The sequence below is a fragment of the Excalfactoria chinensis genome, chromosome 3 (assembly GCF_039878825.1).
Source record: "Excalfactoria chinensis isolate bCotChi1 chromosome 3, bCotChi1.hap2, whole genome shotgun sequence".
Taxonomy (NCBI): domain Eukaryota; kingdom Metazoa; phylum Chordata; class Aves; order Galliformes; family Phasianidae; genus Excalfactoria; species Excalfactoria chinensis.
The window spans coordinates 51748930-51765605 of record NC_092827.1 but is presented as its reverse complement, the minus strand read 5'-3'; the positions used below and the strand labels follow the sequence as shown (position 1 = coordinate 51765605).

General features: G+C 37.0%; 1 protein-coding gene across 1 annotated transcript in view; it reads right to left on the bottom strand.

Annotated features, from left to right (window-relative positions):
* Positions 1-16676, bottom strand: part of EYA4 (EYA transcriptional coactivator and phosphatase 4) — a 146775-nt gene that overhangs the window by 56713 nt on the left and 73386 nt on the right. The window contains exon 3 of the mRNA XM_072331739.1: positions 12698-12747. Coding sequence (XP_072187840.1) covers positions 12698-12747 — 50 coding nt within the window. The remainder of the gene's footprint in view (positions 1-12697; positions 12748-16676) is intronic.

Here is a 16676-nt window from a genome sequence, read left to right as displayed (position 1 = left end):
AAAGACTAGTTCACCCAGCAGCTCCCCTTCCCACTTCTGATCACTTCCAGATGTGATCAGTGCTTATGAACCCTGTGGTTCTAACAACATGATGATCTGTGCCATAAACAAATAACAATCACTTCTGAGGAGATGGCTACCACATAACCAGCAAGACTGCAGCCACACTTCCCTCACTGCAACTTCGGTAGCACAACTGGTTGGGGTGACTTTTGTCTTTCCTGCATCTCCATCCAGTGACTGGGTTTTGAGCAACAGGCAACAACACGGATGACAGAAGGATCTCACTGAGTCTTCAGTGTTTCTAAGCTTAACTTCAGCAACAAAGATCATTTCTCCATATACAGAGGAATGTCCGTGTACATAACTGACAATCAGGTCATACAGCTACTAGCCTGTTTTCAGTCTGTCCCTTATAAGAAATGGACTTCAAAGTCACATAGCTTATTGCACATGATTTCTAAGCATCTCAATGAAAACCTCTCTCACTGAGTGACAGTATGGCTTTAACTGAAACAGTGAGAGGTCCGCCTGGGTCCAGATATTGGTGCCTGGTCTGTATCAAACATATTAATTGCAACACAAAAATAATGCCAGATTTATTCACGTACAACAATACTTAAGTAACTGGGAAATTAGAGATGAGATGCTGATCCTGTTGAAATTGCTGAAGATTTTGCAATTGGCTTCAGTGAAGCCTGAACAGCATGATATAAACATTAAATCACATTTTCATAACAAAAGAGCAGAGGGTGGGTTGTGTCTCTGACTCCCTGTTGAAATATCTGTTACGCTTCAAACTAGTAATTGAAACACTTGGTTCTTTGTCAGGGTTTGCCCAAGGGAAAGAAATGCTTTCAGGTGTGCAGTACTGGAGTGATCATACCTAATTTCAATGTAATTTCTTTAGCTACCAATATAGGGGCCTGCATGAACTCCATCCATTTCCAGAAAGGATAATAGTTGACTACGAGGTGTCAAAAAACATTGTCAAAAATGAGCTCAATTCAAACTTCACATTTTAATGCAACCATTCTGAATATGGGAAATACTAACACATCTGACTTCTAGCAGTGAAATATCCCTTCAAAAATCTGAACTGATCTAAACCTTGGCTTCCAATATAATATTTCTGTAGTTTACCTCAACTAGAGCACAGTATGTTTGACTACAAAACATTTTGTGGCAGACACAATTATTTCCCTTCTCTAATTGCAGTCACCACAACATTCTAGGTTTAGAATATAAAGTAAATAAATGCAACTTTCTCATGGCCTGATGTTTTACTTGTCTCACTGTTTAATCATTGCTATTAAGTAATAAAGTGTAGATAGGAATAACTGTTCCTGATGACAAGGTATGCTGGATACACTGCACAGATCCCTTTTCATTCTGTCCAGAAGATGATGTTCTAATAAATGCAGTCATGCTGACTTTTACAAATAATATTTAATGATTGCATTTAATTTCACTTCACTGTTTGATTTCCTCAAGTCACCTTACAATTTGAGTCCTAGAGAGCATACAATCTTTAATTTGGGGTGAAACAGGCAGTTATTTTGAGAATCAATAAATACACATAGCTGGGGATTCTATGGCAAAATTCCTTCCATATTAACCCTGGAGCCGTAAGAAGGAGCAGGTACAGCTATGAAATAGGAACCTATAGGAACCTTCAGCTCAGCTCAGAACAGACCAGACACTGACAAGCAAGCTGTAGTGGGGGATACCTGACTGTCCATACAGGCATAAGACCTTGGGCACGGACAGAGCAGTGGCTCCAGACACTCCATATTCCACTTTTCCTCCTCACACACACCTTGCATTACCAAAAACCCACACGTGTGATGAAAAAATGTAAAAGATTTGCCTCTCCTTTATACCTATGTTTGCTAAAACAAAAAATAGCTTTACCTCAGCAGGACATGTGACGTACCATTCTACCCTTAAAAATTAGCATATACTCACTTCTGTCAAAGTCCTGAAGAAAGAAAAAAAAGAGGTTGGATGTAACAAGCCTTATGGTAGTGCTCATTTTTGAGCTCATGTGCATCAACACTGCAGGCTTTCTGGGACTAAGACTCTAACATTACCACGTGTAGCATAGATTGCCTGGTGGTCATGGACCTGATTAATTATACAGAGCATGCGAGCAGAAGATGTTATATTAACATAATTGCTGTTCATAATCCAATGCTTTTGTTTTTCAGTAGATTTTAAAATGTTACTGTTCTGAATTTAGTGGTATAATGAAACCCTAAGGAAGACAAGTATGCTCCTCTCAAACTATTTTAAGTCAGTCATCAAAAGCACTGCATTATTTGAGCATGGAGCCCTGCTTAATTTAATATATATATTTAGAAGGAAAATAAAATAAAAGCCTGAAATAACATGGGAATAAAAAGTGATCTCATGTCCAGTCACCTGACAATTACTTCTACACTGCAAAGCAAAAAAATAAAAAATTCTAAAAGCCATAAACATTCAGGGGTGAGAGATTCTGCTGTAAATTGAACTATAACTAAGGTGAATTTTAGGAAAGAAGATGCTTTCCCTTTCTGCTGTTTTTTTTGCGCTGGAGCACACAAATACAATCCTGCTAAAAAGGCAATCTACTGAATCATTTATTTATGTGGGGACTGTGTATGCTTTTTTCTACAAAGATGCCAACATGTAGGAACATACCTTCCTACAGATTTGCTGCTGTACACGTGGGCCTCTCCAGAATGGTAGAATAGAATGCCTTGTGAATTAGACTGAGGCCGTCGTACTCATTTTCACATATAACCAAATCCAGATTTAAACTTAGGTTTTTTCAAAGGTGGAAGGCTAGAGGAAGACAAGTATGTTTCATGCTTCAAGGGGAGAAAAAGTTACCTCTGCTCTAAAAATGACCTAAAGCAATTCCCACAGAAATTTGACAAAAATACAGACTCAGATCACAGTAAATTATATTACTTGGCAGCCAAACTGGAGAACTAAGTACAGAATTGCCAACAAAACTCAAGACACACATTTGGATATATGGAAAGCTTTGAGATTTCTAATAGAAAGGAGCATACACAGGCACATTTGAGACTCATAAAGAACCTTATCAGTTTGAATGGAGTGTGTAAATTCTAAGGATTAGATGAAAGTTTGTGTGTGTGTGTGTGTGTGTGTGCGTGCGTGTTTTTTTTTAAATAAAAGCATTCTATAGGAGAAGATAGGAAAGAGAGACCATCTGCAGTGTAACCACATAAAAGACCTCTGGGCAAATCCAACCCATTAGCAGAAGTGCTTGACAAATCTGCCAAAGAGCCAGATGCTGCTTATGGAGGAGACTTTCCCTCCTTGTCATCCGGATGCTCTGACTTCTGTTCCCAGAGGGGGACGGTGATGAATGGTGCTCAGCTTAAACTGTGTGCAAAGAGAACTGAAGTACAGGACTTAGGCTATCTTAAAATAAAAAGGCAAGACCAAACCTGAAATGGTAAAAGAAAACAATTTTGAACACATATATAAGCCATGTGTGCAACGTGCAGATGCTAGAAAACAGAAAGCAAACTTGGGCATTTCCATGTGGACATTTATATTGATTTTCTTTAGTCCATTTTGTTGTTTTTTTGTTTTTTTGTTTTTGTTTTTTTTTTTCTTCAACAGACTGATTAGGATATGGTAGGATGGCAAAGAGGTCATTTTGGTTACATTAAATGCTAGCACAGCATCCTAACTGCACTGAGTTAGTTAAGAACTTACACAATACACAGACTAGCTGATGGTATTTAAGATGTGTCTGAAGAGGTTGTAAAATATTAAGCCAAAAAATTACATTTAAAAGCAATTAAGAAAACAAATTGATTTGCTTATATAGCAACCTGTATCAATCTCTGAATATGAATTTGGACCTCGCTGGCCAACTTTTTAATATCTACCTTTCTGTAGGAATTTTTCCAACTGGATTTGAAGTGTAAAGCAAGTTAAACCAAATACTTTTATGATTCAGGCTCACCGATGGTAAAACATGTTTGGATTATCTAAGAGGTCAAAGAAGGTGGAACAGTGTCTGAATTAGTTCTCGTGTGTATTGCTGTAATGTGATATGACAGAGCAAAAAATAGACCAAGGGAGAAAGAAAGAAAGAGAGCTGCTTCTCATTGTGATTACATGTGCTGCACTTGAAGAACTAACACTGTCATTTTTATGTTTCAAAGATCAGTTCCATTTCACAACAGAGTTCTATGAAACTACTGGCTTAAGTAAAAGCCCTTGAAGGTATAATCTATCTTATTTTTCACTGAAAATAGTGTGAAGCACTTCCCCTAACCCAAGACATGCCTGAAGGCTGAAAGTATTTACTTGTGATTAATAAATTATTTAGCTCAGAAATACATGCACTTCTTTTCCAACTCTCTGTAATTCAAGCAGACTGGGTAGGTAAATTACCATGATTTAGCAGATCAACAGGTTCAGTAGAAACTGGTCAAAATAGGAAGGGGAGGAGGAGAAAAGAGAGGAAAAGGGAAGCGTAACAAATGTTTGCTGTAATATTAAATGCTCATCATTTAAAAGCCACTCACTCAAAGTCACCTCTGGGCACAAAGCACCCCCACTCTGCAGAGCAGCAACAGACTTACTTTGCACAGAAATTAATCCAGCCCACCAGCATCTACTGGTCAGATATCTAGAAGCAGCGGGCACAAAAGCCTGTCAAGCATACGGCCTGAGCTACAATGTAACACAAAGTACAGGCATCACAGCTCAGGTCATATGTTGGGTCCTCACCATAAACATCATGAAGCGAGTTGCATTGTTTGCAGCTGGGGAGGACACTAGCCCACCATCTGCATCTGCACTGGTACCCAACCAGGTCAAAGCAGGTAAGTAACAAACTACCAGGTGTATGCCACACACCAACACTTTTGGTCCTACTCCTTCATCCACCAGCATCTCTATCTAGAGAAAGTTGTAAATAGCTGCTGTGGTTTCCCAAATTATGTTGCACAACAGCACCCATATAAAAGGGACTTGAGATACCAGTAAGAGAACTGCACCTCACACTGGTATACCAGCACTGCTAACATGTTCTGCAAGAATGACTAAGATGTTTTACTGAACATGTTTTCTTGGTACTTAATTGCCATTAATACAAAGTCATCGACACAGCATCAGATCTTCATTTCGGCAAGCCTTTCCCAGCCTCCCAGAAGTGCACTTATATACATTTATGTTGAAAGGAGCTGACTGTCCTACTGTGCAGTATGGCAGAAAGCGCCTAGCAGTATGTCAGCAAGTGTGAAGGGGTTTCACAACTGGAGCCATCTAAATAATTTGCACTTCTGAGCAGACTCAGAAATCACAAGGAACTTTGGAATTGAAATTATGTCAGAATTATTAATTATACAATTACATTGGGGTGTTTCTAGTCCTCTTCAAAATTAACCACAAAACTACCTTTAATGCACATATTTGTGTATTTGCTTATTGAAAACAAGGGGAAAAAAGGAAGCAGTTATTAAACTATCCAAATATAGGTGATTCAAGCCAGTACTCAATAGGATTTTTCCAATGTTCAAAATATACCCTAGAGAGCAGGAAAGACAGTCCCTTTCTAAGGGAACAGTAGATAGAAGAAACACTTCAAATTTAAATTGGTATATCCAGCATTTTGTTTTCTACCCTATCCCCTCAAGAAGACAAGGTCCTACCAACTGATATGAATAAACTTAGCCTTGTTAAAATAGCATAGCTATTTCTTAGGGAACTTTATCTTATTTCCAGGCTTACTTGATTTTTAAAATTTTTAATAAAAGCTTAAACCTATCAGCAATGATTGGTTCTTCCATTCTAGTAGCACAAGTCTGTATTAGAAAACTCTTAGCTTTGCAGCATGTGACATCTCACAAGGACTTGAGACAAACATTAAAATCTCCAATTCACTTCTATTGATGCCTCTGTTAAAATCTCACCCTATCCTTTTTTTAAAGAAGTTTCCAATAAATGTTCAAAACTTATTTTTCTCTTGTTGCTTTCACTTATTTCAAAATCTGACCAACAATTGATTTGTGTTAACACTGCCGTGACCTGGCTTGGCATCACACAGAGAACATTATTTGTAGTATAACAGAAAATATGTTATGCCTGATTTTAAGATAAAAAAAATAAACAGGAATTTGTAACAGACTCAAAAAATAATAAAAAAATACATTAATTTTATTGTTAGAGCCACGGGGATCTGTTAATATAAACCATTCCAGTACTTCTCTGTGATGTCATCAGTTACCATGTGTTTGTACTCTAAATAGATTATTGTAATTTCTGTAAACATATTGTACATATTTTTAGAACTCTTTTGGGGGCTTGGTCCAGAGCCAATAAAAACCAATGGGCAGACAGTGACCAGCTTCAATAGGCTCTGAGTAATCAGAAGACCAAGTTTCTAAAGTTAATGCATGAGAAGATCAGGGTACGGCAGGCAGGGAGACACCACACAGACTGCTCCAAAAATAGGAAAGTCTTGCGCTGCCTGCAAACTACACGCCTGGAAATACAACACACGTAGCAAGACAACATACTTCTTGTTGCATCTGTTGTGTGATTGTCAGGGATGTTGTTTGTTATTCAATTACATGTATCTGCACAGTCATCTTGATAACTGTACTACTTTGATTGACTCAAACTGCTGAAGTGGCATACAGACTAAATACATGCACCAAACATTTAATAAGAAACAGATTTGTATAAAATAGACTTTCAACTGCAAGCTAAGCCTGTGCATCCCAGAATACAGCCTTTGTGAGAAATCTTATGACACGGTGCAGTTATTTTAAAACTAGAAAATTGTGAAACATTTTTTGCCAGCCACTGTCTTAACTGAGAATTCTGGGCTCGATCCTGTCAAACATTTCTCTCATGTGAGATGTTTGTAACTATACAGGACTCCATGTCATGAATACAATTCTCTGACAGTCATCTTCTGTCCCTTCTATTGACTGAATTTCTTTTTCCAATTCCTAACATTACATACAGCAGCCTTTCAATTTCAACTTTGTTCTGCCTTTTCATAGAATATTTGTGTTACTGTATCTGTTCATCTTTATAGTTTCCCCCAAGCCCAAAAAATACTAACATACAATCAAAAAGCACTGATTCTTTTTGTCTTTCTGCCTGAATAATAGATATAGATATAGTTATAGGTATAGATATAGACATAGGTATAGACAGATATAGATACAGATATAGATATAGATATAGATGATATAGATATAGATATAGATAAATAGTTATAGATAGATGTAGATATAGATATAGATGATATAGATAGATGATATAGATATAGATATAGATATAGATATAGATATAGATATAGATATAGATATAGATATAGATATAGATATAGATATAGATATAGATATAGATATAGATATAGATATAGATATAGATATAGATATAGATATAGATATAGATAGATTTTTTGCATGTATTTCCTTCTTTGCAAAAGAAAAAAATAAAGGACCAGAATCTGAAAAATGTACTCCCTATCTTTGCTTATGTGGTGTTTCTAGCTGGTCTTTTTGCACTAAATCAGCAAATCAGCAGTACAGCAGGTAATTGCTGGTGGAGTCTGCATGGGTACTCAGAAAAAGAATACACTGCCAATCAAAAGAAAAAGATCAGATTAATAGTATCTCAGAAGCATCTACCTTACTTCACCATGAGATGAATGTCACTTTAGGAGTCTAAATTAAACAGTCATGTCAGTATCTCATTTCCTCAAAATGAAGCCCATTTATCACATCAACATGATCTGCAGACTATTCATGGTGACGTATAGGGGCACTGTGCAACTCCTGATTCCAAAAAGTGAGTGTTTAAATCATAGAATCATAGAATTGTTTCAGTTGGAAAGGATCCTTAAAGGCCATCTAGTCCAGCTCTCCTGCAGTGAACAGGAACACCTACATCTCCATCAGGTTGATCAGAGCCCAGTCAAGCCTGACCTTGAATGCCTCCTGGGACAGGACTTTCACCACCTCTCTGGGCAACCCATTCCAGTGTCTCACCACCCTTACAATAAAAAACATCTTTCCAGTCTAAATATCTCCTCCTTTAGTTTGAAATTATTTCCTCTTGTCCTATCCTATCACAACAGATCCTTCTTTCTTATAGTCCATCCCCTTCTTTCTCACAGCCCCCTTTAGATACTGAAAGGCCACTCTCGGGTCTCCCTTTCCTTCTCCAGGCTGAGCAGCCCCAGCTCTCTCAGCCTGTCCTCATAGCATAATCCTCTCTCTAGTAAAAATAAGTTCATGAGCATGTGGCTCATAAATAACAACTCTCTACTCTCTAATGAGAACTTTTAAGACATGGATTCAAATAAAACGAGAGTGCAATTGGCTAAACAACACATCTGAAAACTAAGGAGACTGAGCTTGTTCATTTTTACCGCACAAAAAATGTATTTTTTTCTGTTACAGCTACTGAAACATGAATGACAACTTCCATAGTTATTTCTGCCTTTTCTTGCTTAGCAGCTCAATTGCAAAGCTTCTCTTCACCATGTAATTACAAACATTTGTTTTTCATCTTATGAACTGCACATGGATGGGAAAGTACTGCTGGTCTCACTCTCCGACAAACTTGTATGCAAAGGGCTGAGCATGTTCAAACAATCCTGGGAGAAGCATGACAGCTTCATCATTAAACCTGTCAGATGAGTTGTTCCACTTGGATTTGAATTGAGGACTTACAATATTAGACCTGGTAAATATGGATAACTGCTGGCTATTAATGTCAATACCTGCCTGAACTAAACAGCCATCAATCTTGAGCTAAGGCTATGAAGGTCCTATTGAGTAAATTAGGATAAGTGAAATTTCAAGTGTGTTTTACAAAGCCTAAATTGTTGAGTTCAACAATTTTGTTAATCTAGTTGTCGAGAATAAGGTGCAGTAGATACTCACTATTTTCCTTCTCACTTTTGTTATATTTAGTGATGCTCATTGAAATACATTTGGGTAATGCACTCAGTCTTAGCATAGCTCTGATACAGCAAGTATCATTCACACCCATGTCCCAAGATGCAGCAGAACCAAACCTTGGTCTTATGAATGCAATATGAAGACTGTTGTAGACCTCACTGTTATTCAGTACTACCTATTTACTTGCTAATACATTAAGATTAGCAAGAAGCAGAAGAAGACTGCCAAACTTTCCCTTTGCAGGGACTTTCTCCCCTCTCCCTATTTTATTTTATAACCCAGAAATCTATATATTTGCCAGATCGCGATTTGTGATGCCAATTTGGTCTTACAGAGACCTGATGACAGGTGACCTCTGACAGACATGGTGAAAAGGAAGACTTTGGTGTGGCAGTGACCTATTTGTCAAGCAGTGTGTTGTCACAAGAAAGATGATGTCCTGGCTAATGCAGCCAAAACCAATGAGCCGTAGCTGACTGTGAACTGGAGGCTGGGAACCAGTATAAATCATTTTACCAGACTTCTGAATCACACCTATTCTAGTGTTTAAGTCATTTCCACAGCAGAGTCTTGGGGTATGAGCCTATTAGTGCAGAAAAAAACGCTCCATTATTAGAATTAAACATGCTTCTCTGATCATCTTGTAAAAATGGAGCTGTAACAACTGTAAACAAATTAAATTTAATGCATTGCACCAGATTTCAGTTATTCTTATATAATACTAAATTAAATGTATGAGCTGTTCAGCATACTTGGGATCAGTCCCATTTTAAAGCATACCCACTATATAAGAAAATTAATAGCAATGTGTGTTTATAGGCTCTGTACACAAGAAATGTTCTTCCTAACCTTGCTAGTGCATTTCACACATGACCAGAATGATAGAGTTGTCACCCATGCACATTAGTGTTGTCTCATCAGATTTGTAGAATGAGAAGAGGCAAGTCTCATTCATTGCAAACTTTCTGCTTCTAGAAGGCTATAAACATTTTGCAAGATTGGCCAGTTATCCAGAACTGCAGGGTGAATTTGACTTTTATTTCAAAATTATGTGGAAAGAATAACATAATATTGCAACAGTCACAATAGCATCATAATACGTTTAATACCTAAACAATCTGAGATAAAAGTAAGTTTTCACAGCCAGCTCACAGGGGTTTTGCAAAACAACTCCCAAGAGTCCTTAACAGACTTTGTAAGACTAAGTCATGTGTGAGTTGCAATTTGTGACAGAGATCCTTGTATGTTTTTGTTTGCATTTACAACTTGCCAATCCAACAATACTCAATTCTTAACCACAGTTCTCTGCATGTGTATGCAATTTACCTGTTGAGATAACAACCACATTGTATAAATAACTGCTGGTGACAGTTGATGTTTACTGTGCATCTAACTGGATACTTCTGGAAAGCATTTTTTAATATGCTGCATAGGTCAGTAAATTCCCTTCAGAAAAAAATTTACTAGTCACATCTGCAGTTTGAATGTTTCTTTCTAAAAGATGAACTGAGGCCAAGCAAGACAAAGAATCTGCTGATACACACATGTCACTCCAAGAATTCTCCTGACAAAGTTCCCACACCCAATTTAATTACTTCCCTACTGTAAAAACACTTTCCATCTGCATTTATTGTAATAGTTTCAAATCCAAAACCAACACACTATAAAGCTAGCTAAATAAATGAATGATATTGGCCTTAGGTCCTGAGCCAGGAGCTATTCTGTAAGGCTGTGTGTCTCCAGCATTCATTTTTATGCTGATGTTTCATTTTATGTGCAATGTTTTCACTTAAGACTTGTTTAGAGAAGAATTACCTTGCTCCAGGCTTTCAAGTGTCATGTGCTGTGTGGTGCCCCTAGTGCTGCTCATGCTAGAGGATGGCAGAGATTCCCTGCAAGACCCAGGTCGCATTCTGTACAAAGATGGGACAGAAATAGCCTGCTGCAGGCTGTACTGTACATGCAGCATTCCACACACATAGGGCAGGAACAATAATTTCAACTTTATCTGCTGTATCCTCAAACTGAGACTTTGGAGCTCCAAATGAAAAGCTTTTTTTTCCCCTCCATTAAAAAAAAAAAAAAAAAAAAAAAACTCTACCAGATTTCTCCTCAAAATTGACTATTTGTAATCTGGGTTCCCTCTTGTACTTGGAAGACAAAATGTTTTTGTTCCTCATAACTAGTATAAAGAATTTAATTACAATTCATAAGAAATTTCCTTTCTCTATTTTGCAGAGATAATGACAGTAGGTCATATCCTATGTCCTCAGGTATGTTGCAATATCACAGTCTGATGAAACACCAGCCATGGACTATTTTGTAAGTCCTTGAGTTATAACAGTCTTCTTTGGACAAGCAACACACTTGAAATTACACATGTGCACAAGCAGAGATTCTGTATGCCATCAAAATACATCTACCCTTTAAGAAATGTGGATGTGCCGCTGAGGGACATGCTTAGTGGGCATGGTGGTGGTGGGCTTATGATTGGATTAGATGATCTTAACAGTCATTTCCAATCTCCATGATTATATGATTCCATCAAAGAAGTTGGAAAGACTTCGACCATTATAATAAAATTTAAACCAAAGCTGTAGGACAGCAGGTAATTTTCTCATTTAGAAATTATTAAATGAGAAACAAAGTACAAAATATGCTTCCACTGAATCCTAGAGAAAAACTGCTACTGACTTCACTTGGAAGTGTATTTAGACATTGAATTTTGTATTCACTTACATACCTTCAGCTCTTAGCAAACTAAACAGAAGTCAAGAATGTGTTCATAAAGGGCAGAAAAAGCTAACCCAAGATAGTCAGAAGGTGCACCACAGACACATTGCCTTCGTTATCCCAGAGAGCCCCAGGTCCAAGAGGACATGAAGACATAGCAAAGGATGGGATCTGGGGGTAAATCTTGAATTACTCAGCTTTTCTGAGTTTTAATCACAATCGTGTGGCTTCAATTTTCTTTTATGGTTCTCTCTTTAAATTAAAACCTTTGAATTTTTTTTGCTAAACTTCAGAAGTTCTACATAGAAGCAAGATAAAGACAGAAAAAAAACACAGAAAGCCACTAAATTTCAAGAAAATCATCCACTGGGGCTCAACAGTTTACTAATCAACTGGAAGATGCCCATCTAAAACAATTACTATTTTACCTGCTAAGAAACACGCATAAATATATCCACATATGCAAAATACAGAATTCAAATGTCTTCCCTCTTCTCCATGTACATGAATGTTGCAAAAACAGTGTTTTGGTAAGTTTATTTTTAAAGAATGCGTGGTCTCTTCCCTACTTACAAATGCAAGTGTGTTTTTCAGAAGTTAAAAAAGATTCAATGATTTTTTTCCAAATAAAATCAGAACTGCCTACACAAAAGTAAATAAACACTTAAAAGTCAATACTCAAGTATGCAGAAAAGGGATAAAAGAAAAATGTGAAATCTGATTAAATAGATTTCCACGTGCTATTCCATAGGATTTTCATTAAAACTGAGGGTGTTAATTCAGCATTATGGCACTATCTAAATTTGCAAATCCTGATGCTAGCCCACATCTCTAACTGAGGAGTGAAAACTTCCAGACTGAAAAGTAGTCAAAATTAACCTAGCCATTCTCCCTTTTCAAAAAAAGGTCCTTCTCACTGAGTGTTTTCTGTCTGCATTTCATCTCGGTATCACGCCACACCACCACACTTGCAGGTAGTCGGCATTTGATTTTTGTTACTGTACCTGGCGTTTGGAGGCTCTGACACATCTGATTCTGTACACGCTTTCTTTACCTGCAAAAGCAAAGGATTTTCATAGTTACTCTCTTGAAACACAACTTCCTTGCTCACCATTCACTCACATTGTTTAAAGTGGATGTAGCTCTGCTCACCGTGATCTCTATAAAATACTTCCCGCTTTTTACAGCAGCAGTATGCTGTACTAAACAGTGTGTTTCATTATTATCCCATGAACAGCTGCCAACTGCACTTCCCTAGGTTCCATTAGTATGTAAAATGCTCAGCTAAAATAGCTTGGGAGTAGCCCAACTGGGAACAAAGAAACCAAAGAACCAGGTTCCTCACTTGGAAACCAGAAAGCCATACTGTTCTCAGTAGAGTAAAGAAATGTTTCCTCAATTGATACAGCTTCTGTTTCCTGCTAAAGCTCACAATAATAAACACCAGATTCTGGGGCAAAGTGCAGTGCTAGGTAAATAATTCATACGTTAATTTTCATTTTGTCAATCTGCTGGTTGTTAAATGTATGAGGGCTGCTCCAAAAATAATGCCGACTCTTTTATGATGTCAGCCTAGGATGTCAGAAGTGAATGATGGTGGTATGACAGAAGAGGTTGAAACTTCCCACCAATATTCCGTTACATTTTGTTGCCACGTGACAGATGACAGCAGAGGGACATCTGACAAAATTGTGACTGATATGGAAGTGTGTAGGAAGCAAAGCTGCGTCATTGAAATCCTCCAGGCAGAAAAATAGCACCCTTGGATGTTCATCTTCACTTACTGAATGCTTGTAGGGACCAAACAGTGGATGTCAGCACAATGTGGTGGTGGGTGGTGCGATTCAGCAATGGTGACAGTGGGGCATCTTCTTTGGCGCACATTTTTACAAGCACAGCATGCAGACTCTTGTTCATTGCTGGCAAAAATACATAGCTAATGGTGGTGATTGTGCTGATGAACAGTGTTCTGTAACTAAGAATATGCTCTATAAAAGTGTTATTGTGCTCTTTATTTATGTTATATGTTATAGTTTCCATGGAAATAAATAGGAAACATTACTTTTGGAGCAACCAATGTCATTTCTAATGCATCAATCAATATCACACACAGCATTTGTTCATCATTTTGCAATATATAATTAATATTGTACAGATAGTTTAATTAATATAATTATACTTATTGTTATACTTATTATTGTAATTAATATAATATATAATTAATAGTAGCTTGACTTCCATAATAATTTTGCAATACATTGATATTAGCCATTTAGGGGTGAAAAAAACACATCACTTTGCAATAAAAACAGAAAACTGTTCTCTGGCAGACTAGCTATCTCTTTGGGATCTTTGGGATTTCCTGCAAAAATTTTACTGTGCCTTCTGGTAATCTAAATTTTTTGTGCTTTCAGCAGAGAAACAAATATTTTGCTCACTTGTGTGCTAATGTGGAATCCAGAGCTGTGTGGGAGGTTTCAAAATTACATTTTAAAGCCATCTAGAAATATTCATAATCACTCAAATGAATTTCATGTGACTGACACAATCCGAAGAGTATTTCCACTACAACCAGCATATGCTCAGTGACAGTTTTTGAGACTAATTTGCATCAAAAGAGTCTTCTACAGCTTCCTGCAACATTAAAGGCATTTTCAAAAGAAGTTATCACTGTGAGTTGCTTCTATTTAAGCCACTGGCAAAATACTCATCAACTCAGATAGGAAAGATATTAGCCTAATGATAAGTAGTTTCTCTAATTACCTTTGAATTGAATGCCATGAAACAACAACTAAAGAACTTTAAGTACATTCATAGATGGTCATTTTTATTCTTCATTTGAGTTCTATATACGGAGCAAACAATACGGCTGCAAGTTTGAACATTCACAGAAATCAATTTTCAGTAGCAATAACAAAAATTTCCCCATAAACATAACTTAAAACTGCCCTTATTACCATACCAGTTGTCATCAAAAACACTGACAAAGAAGAAAATACAAAGGATCTTCTAAATATTTTGTTTTGATTGATTTCTGCTACAAAACTTTCTCCAGACTTTCCAACAATCAATGTCATTACCATTAGTTTTCAGCCTCTTGGATTTTCCCCTGTCTTGTTAACACAGATTTACTTTCAAGATATTTTTGCTGTCTCCTTGCTGATAAATCACTGGCCCTTAAACTTTTCTTAGGACAGAATGGACAGACTCACAGATGACTTGTCCTATGCCTGCTAGCGCTACTACTGTATCTTGTTTTGATCAACATTAAATAAAGCAATTGAGAAAGATTATGCTCTACTTGTGTGATGAAAATTAGATTTTTTTTTTCTTTTTTAAAAGAAATTCTTATATCTTAAAAGTGAGCAACAGAAATGTAGTGGGTCAACTGTATCAAAAAAACTGTACTTAATAGTACTTTAATAAAATATTTCAGGTTTTCAGCTTGGTGTATAGATAATGCAGTTTGTCTGTGATCATTTTCTGATGAAGTGTGCAGTATAAGCACTCCATGTATACATGTCTTTTCCTTTGAGACTGAACGCAAACTTCATTATGCATCTTTGGATTCCTCTTTCAGCGAAAAGATTTAATAAATAAAAATGTTATTTCTTAAAGGAAGAACAGGCATGTGATTTTCTTTCAAGTGGCTGGGTGGATTGAACATCCAACCTCTCTTTAGGGCTACTCAAGTAGCAAAACATATTTTGTTATTCATAAAATTATGCCACTCTTGAAGGTGAACAGAAAATCACAGTGAAAACTTTTGATCAAAGGCTAAATTTCATTACCTTTGTCTTCAGCTGCACTATTTTCCCTCTTAATCTGCTTTGGTGACTGTTTTCAAAATAATTAACTTTCACTAACACCACATTTATTTACATTCCCATGTGTTAAATGTAAGAACTTTTTTCTTTAATCCTACTCAGTTTTCTTTTTTTTCTTTGTTTATACAGGTTTTCTCACCATTTCAGTCATACACATGTTGAGAACCATTCACTATGATGGTAAGGTATCGGTTTCAGTTGTTTTTGAATTTTACCAAATGGTGTTGAAATCTCATACCCCTGCTGCCTACTACAAAATGTTTGAAATATTTTAGCTAAAAATACTTAAATCCAATTTTTTAAGAAAACAAGATGTTTTGTTCATATTTTACGTCATGTAACTATGCTGCTTGGAGGCTTTAGTGCCTGTAAGCTTTGAGGCTGAACCCCAAAATTGAAAGTGCACAAGTACAGGAGTCATCACCTCTGTGAAATAGTGTCCAAATCTGTTTAGCCTTATTATGCTTCTAAAAGCCATGTTTTCACACCATTAGTGGAGTCCTGTTGCATTCCAGCCTCCGAATTTCTCAAGACCCAGTCTGCACTGAATACTGTCTATGTCAAAGATAAAGGAGCCAAGTAAGAATTAAAAATCACTTCTGATTTCCATAAGCATCTGTGGCATCAGGAAAGTGTCTGTCCTTCTTTAAGTGGTCAATCCAATGTCCTCCCATGACAACAACCATTCAGCATCACTGAATAAAACATCCTGTAGCCTCAAATAAGTTGAGGAACAGAGGAAAAATCCACACAGGGAGGAAGGACAGAAAACATGGAGCAAAAGAAGAGAGGGATCTCCAGGGAGCAAAATCAGATGAGAGCAAAGCTAATTATAGAGACTGTATGGGTAGTGGAGGTTTACTGGAGCTCACATGGATGGGACAGGGCAGCTCAGTTTGCTTTCCTCTCCTCTAAGATCTGGGAGTAAAAATCAGAATGACAAGCTCAAGCATTCATCACAAATTTATGACAGTCACTAGTAAAGGCTTTAGTGACCAGTCTGCACAGAACAGGCTGTTTCTGGTATGCCATCTGCCCTGTAGATCTACTTAATGATACAAGCTGGGGAACTGTACAAAACTTACAAAATGGAACATAAACGTTATGCTTTATCCAGAAAAAAATGAATATTTAATTCATCTCAAACTGAAGAAGA